Source organism: Oryzias latipes, chromosome 18 (assembly GCF_053564925.1).
Source record: "Oryzias latipes strain Hd-rR chromosome 18, Olatipes_Hd-rR_3.1".
Taxonomy (NCBI): domain Eukaryota; kingdom Metazoa; phylum Chordata; class Actinopteri; order Beloniformes; family Adrianichthyidae; genus Oryzias; species Oryzias latipes.
Window position 1 is genome coordinate 9,978,574 of NC_136254.1, and position 5,793 is coordinate 9,984,366.

Here is a 5,793-nt window from a genome sequence, read left to right on the forward strand (position 1 = left end):
AACAGACAAACCACATTCACAGTTAGAAGAAGATTTAAATGATTATATGAAATAGATTTTTCATATTCAACAATAATATAAAATATTCTATGAGTTTATGCTTTTTTGAGTAGAAGAAAACCTTATTTTATTAATAATTTTTTATAAAATAACATCATATTTTCATGTTTAGCTGCTGTTTTGTAATCTGACAGTAAAAGAGTCAAGAATCTGTCAGCTGAACATGAAGGAGTCAAATGGTTGTGGTCTGCTGGTGTTTTCCTGCTTCTCTCTGTTGTTGCTGTGAGAGGAGCTGATCTTCCTCCTGGTTCCAAACATTTGACTCACAACTCATGTCACCATCAAGCAGGTCACCTTCACTGCTTCAACACCAATTGTTGACACATTGTTGTTCATTCAGATGGAAACAGCAGTGAAATCAATCAGTCTGTACATCAAAGGTTGAAGTGATGAAAAAGGGGGCAGTGTTCTTTGTTGGGAGAAGTTCAGGCTTTATTCACACAAAAAGTGACTTTCAGAGCAGCTTCAAAGTGTTACTGAAACACAAAGAAACTGCAACAAATGACTAAATCATTTCAGGGAGAAAATTCTTTAGAACATGAGCGACTGAAAGGATGAAAATGCACAAAGTTCATCTTCTCATGACTTCATGCTGCAGCAGTTTTTATATTTTCTTCTTCATCTGGTGTGAATGATGTGATGTTAACACTTCAACCAGGAAGTGACCATAAAATGCAGAAATAGAAAATGTTTCTGCACTGAGACCATGTGACTCTTCACATCCCAGAAGCTGATCTTAGTGGTTTAGAAGAATGAAGACATTTGCTGTTAGAAGAGAGGACACGGATGAACAAAGAGCAGAACTACTATCAGTCAGTCCACACTGTGAGTATTCTAGACTTACCAGAATGAAATAACTTTTTTCTTGTCATCAGTCTTTATTAAATCAGTTTAGCTTTTTTTATTCCTGCTCAGTCGTGGACGTTGTGACAGTTGTGTTATTGTTATCTAAAAGAAGGAAACTAGAAGTTAGTGAGTCTTTTACATTCAATATTTACAGAAAACATCATGTTTTTTTAGTTTCTCACAGTTCTTTGCTTTTCCTGAAACACACTTTCATTTTTCTCTTTTCCATCAGGATTTTCTCATCAGTGTGATTTGATTGTGAGGATGGGACACACTCTGCTCTGTAAACTGGAGTTCATCTGTGAGTTTTTCACAAGAACTTTTGCTGTTTTCATCACATTCATCAGGAAAAATGTCAAACCAAAGAAAAACTATTTTTGAACTAAATTGTTAGAATTTCATGTTTCAACTGCAGCTGTTTTCTCCACAGGATTCAGCTAAACTCTATCAGGGATCATGATGAACACTTTTCTTTAGAAAGAAATCATTTTTCTTGGTTTATTTACTAAAACTTTGACATTATTGTTAGAGAAACCATTGACTTAATGTCACATTCATTGACAGTTTTAGTTTCATTTCTTTCTATTGTTGAAATATTGTATCAGTTTCTGAATCTCTGATGTTTCCATCTTTCATGTACAGTAGTGCTGTATTCACTCCTCCACAGTGGACGCACTGAAGGTGACACTTTTGGACTTTTTGATGTTTCTTTTCATAATTTTTACATTCATGTCAGTTTGATGCATCATTTTTAGACAAAAAACCTGATTGATTTTAAAATGTTAATGTTTGTTTTTTTTCAAAAGTTTTCATTTTTTGTAAATTGTGTGTTTGTGTTTTTTTCTAGATGCTGTGTTGACCTTTGAACCCAAATGGTCAACTTTTTTTGTTGGAGAATCTTTAACCTTCAAATGTGACATGAAGGAAGGAAGAACAGATGACTGGAAATACACACTGAAGAGAAATGATTGGACTCCTTATTCTGACGTCGCACAACAAGAACTCCAACTAAATCCTCTGTATGAACGAGACAGTGGTGATTTTCAGTGCTGTGGTCTCAGGAAGGGTTCAGATTATACAAAGTGCAGCAACAGAGTCTCTATACGTGTATCAGGTAATTTCTTAGTGTGTTTTAGACATGACTCATTTTATGAGAGAATTTATATTTAGGAATTAATTTAGTGAATGTCATTGATGCAACATTATTGTCATAATTATTAAGTGTAAATGTGTTTGTCAAACATTGCAGACAGAGCCAGAGCCACACTGACAGCAGCAACAACAACTGTGTCAGTAGGAGACAGAGTGACACTGATCTGCTCTGTGGAGAAATCTGCTGGTTGGAAATATGAGTGGTTCAGAAGAACCTCACACACCTCTGAAGACACAATCAATGATGGACTAAATGGAAACATCAGAGTCTCACAAGGAGGAATCTACAGATGTAGAGGATTTAGAGGAGAACCAGCCGTCTGCTCTGATAAAAGTGATGAAGTCACCATTCAAATAACCTGTGAGTGATTTCACTTTATTGAAAGCTTTTCACAATCATTGATTTGAACATTAAAAATGTGTTTTATTGTTTTTAAATCTGATGGAAACAGTTTCCAACAAAGTCAGTGTAACCCAAAAACCCAGCTGGTCTCAGATCTTCAGAGGAGAGAGGATCACTCTGACATGTGAGGTTCAGGGAGGTGAAGGAGTTCAGTGGGAGTATGAATGGAGAAGACCTCAGTCACAGACATTCAGGACAAAGCAGAAAGACTGGACTATCACAGCTTCCATCAGTGGAGACTACAGCTGTAAGAGCAGACCCACAGAGGATTCATATTCTGCAACAAAGTGGAGTGAAGCTTTAAGGTTGTCTGTTTTAGGTAAATTCATTTTTTAAGTTTGTTAAAACACATCAAAATATCTGTGTTTTATAAGAATGAATGTAGGAAATAGACAAATAAATGATCCTTATTTATAAATGTATTTTTTCTTAAGACTTTTATTTGAGATGTTTGTCTCTGTTTAGACAGATAATTACATCCATTTGTTGAACTCCACAGCACACAAACCAAAGGCTGAACTGAAGATCACAAAGTCTCCAGTAGGGGGCAGAGTGACCCTGAGCTGTTCAGTGAAGCCTTCATCATCTGGTTGGAGTTTCTTCTGGTTCAGAGGAGAGAAACCCACCAAACTGCTGAACACACAAGATGTTGATTTCCTTTCAAATGGACAAATCAGAGTCTCACAGGGAGGAGTCTACAGATGCAGAGGAGGAAGAGGAGAACCAGTTTATCACACAGAGTTCAGTGATCCAGTAAACAGTGAAGGTAAGTTTAAAAAGGTTTTAATGGAGTAAAAAATAAAAACAGTTCAAAGTTTTTTATTTTGAACAATATCTATGAATCTGTTAAGTTTTAGTACTAAAGTTCTTCACTCTAATTTTTTAAGCACAACTTCTTCCCTTTTAACTAGAAAGTCACTGGAACAAATATGTCTTCTAAAAAGGCCAAAATGAGCCCTGCTGTAAATGTAAACACATAAAACTAACAAAAGGATGTTGGTGTGACACTGTGTGCTTGATTTGAAAACAGCTGTGAAAATATTCAATCTTAATCATTAAATTACTGTTTCCTTTTTTATGGTTTTGATTGGCATATTTGAAAATACACAGCAGGGAGGGGTACTGGTAACCATAGCAACTTAGTGACTGGAACAATTTGTGATGAAAAACCAACATAACTGTGGAATAGACAGAATTGAATAATACTGAGTCCATTTCAGCTAAAGAGCATTGCTGTGTTTCTGTTGCAGTTCCTGCAAAAATCAAAGTGTTGCACGCTGACAGAGTTGGTCCATCATCTGTAAAAGTGAAACATTGACAATAAATGATCTCTGTTGAAGAGAAGCTGCTGATCATTTCTTCCAATAGTGTAGTTTGTCATAGAGGCTCTGTCATAGAGCAGCAGAAGTCACAGCAGAGCAGCAGAGAGGTCAAAACAATCATGAAGAAAGTGAAAAATCTCCTGCTTCATTTCTGTCTGACAGCAGAGTTATCAGAGTTCTGTCAACCTGTGGAGCTTCTTCTATCAGAACCAAAGGTGTCACATGAAAGAGTTTGGTCAGAAACACAACAAAGTCACTAAAAACAACACTATTTCTCCCCCAGAACCTGTCCTGAGAGTGTCTCCATGGTGGTTGAGTCCTGGAGCCTCAGTGACTCTGAGCTGTGAGGTTGAACATGTGTCTGCAGGATGGAGCTTCTACTGGTATAAAGCTGTTCCTGATCTATCACACAAGTCTGGCTCTTACAGCTATGAGCTGCTGCCTGCTAGCTCCAATGGGACTGCAGACAACTCCTACATCATTCATGGACAGACACACACAGCAGGATATGTGTGCAGAGCTGGAAGAGGAGAGCCACACTTCTACACTCTTTACAGTCAGCCTCACTTTGTCTGGTCTGGAGGTCAGACTTCTGATTGTTGATTCATTTCTGTCAACACTGAATGATTTCTCTTCACATTTCTAATGCTGTCAGATTCTGCTCTTTAGTTTGCTTGTTTCCACTTATTGCTAACAGTCAAATGTCATTCAAAATGTTGGAAACAAATGTTTCTTTTCATTTGCATAGAGCCATTCTAACTCCAAGCCATTGAATGAAAATCCATTGAAACACATTTGTTTTTGTGTCTCTTTGCTCTCCAAATGAAGCTAAAGTGTGCTGATCTTCATCCTGTTTGTTTTCAGATCTTCATCCATCAGCGTCTCTCTCAGTGAGTCCTGACAGAGTCCAACACTTCACCTCTGACTCTGTCTCACTGAGCTGTGAGGGAAACTCTGCTGAGTGGAGAGTCAGCAGGTTTCTGCTTCCTGACTTCCTGTCATTCTGTTCTGACTGGGGAACAATGAATGGATCAACATGTCATGTTCAGAAGATCCAGTCCAGTAATGCAGTGTACTGGTGTGAGTCTGGATCAGCATTCAGCAACGCAGTCAACATCACTGGACACTGTGAGTGGAAACATGTTTGGATTCCTATTTTTAGCTTGACTTTCATCATTGGATTGATTTGAAACACATGCAGAAGTTGAAGATGGATTTAGATGATCAACTGGATGTCAAAGCAGAATGAAGCAGACGTCAAACATGTTGGGATCATATGTGATGAAGATGAATGTTGATGTTTCCAGATGATGATGAGCTTCTCCTGCTGAGTCCTGTCCATCCTGTGACTGAGGGACATTCTGTTACTCTTGGCTGCAAGTTGAGGACAGAAAATCTTCTTTCTAAAGTGTTTTTCTATCAAAATGACACAATCATCCAAAGTGAGAGCAGAGTGGAGATGATCATCCCTGCAGTGTCAAAGTCTCATGAAGGCTTCTACAAGTGTCAATCCTCAGGAAAAGAATCACCACAGAGCTGGTTGGCAGTAACATGTCAGCAAATCTCTATTGATTCATTGTAAATCCTTTAGGTGATAATATTTCCATATATTTGAATCAAACATGTTTTTTTACAGCTGCATCCAGACCTGACAGCTCCTCATTTCCTGTCTTGGTTGTTGCTCTAACTTCTGTAGTTTTGGTCATTTTTCTATTCATGATGTTGTTTCTCTACAAAAGATCAAGAGGTGAGAAATATTATTATTATTAGATAATATTCATAATAATGTCATGTTAATCAATAACTGATTTTTCTCTTTTCCAGATTCAGACATCATCAGGTTTGTGCAGCTCTGTGTTTCTATGTTTAAAGTGTGACAGATGATTTTCTTGGAGATGATGTTTTCAATCATTCTAATCTTTCTATTTCTTTCTTCTCAGCAGGTCTGATGAACAAAATCAGAATTATGTTCCAGATGACATTGATGTTCAACACAACACATATGCCTCT

General features: G+C 37.4%; 1 protein-coding gene across 1 annotated transcript; it reads left to right on the forward strand.

The window, feature by feature from the left end:
* The first annotated feature begins 3,382 nt into the window (after window positions 1-3,382).
* Window positions 3,383-5,568, forward strand: LOC144987235 (low affinity immunoglobulin gamma Fc region receptor II-b-like). Its single transcript, XM_078936390.1, has 4 exons — window positions 3,383-4,366; window positions 4,648-4,911; window positions 5,091-5,336; window positions 5,420-5,568. Exons 1-4 carry the CDS (start codon window positions 4,006-4,008, stop codon window positions 5,551-5,553), a joined length of 1,005 nt encoding a protein of 334 aa, XP_078792516.1. The 5' UTR covers window positions 3,383-4,005; the 3' UTR covers window positions 5,554-5,568.
* The last annotated feature ends 225 nt before the right edge of the window (window positions 5,569-5,793 follow it).

Excerpts from the sequence above, each read along its gene's own strand:
- LOC144987235 (XM_078936390.1), top strand. The coding sequence starts at position 4,006 with ATGAAAGAGTTTGGTCAGAAACACAACAAAGTCACTAAAAACAACACT. Across the intron at positions 4,912-5,090 it reads AGTCAACATCACTGGACACT|ATGATGATGAGCTTCTCCTG; the intron begins GTGAGTGGAAAC and ends TGATGTTTCCAG. Across the intron at positions 5,337-5,419 it reads GAGCTGGTTGGCAGTAACAT|CTGCATCCAGACCTGACAGC; the intron begins GTCAGCAAATCT and ends GTTTTTTTACAG.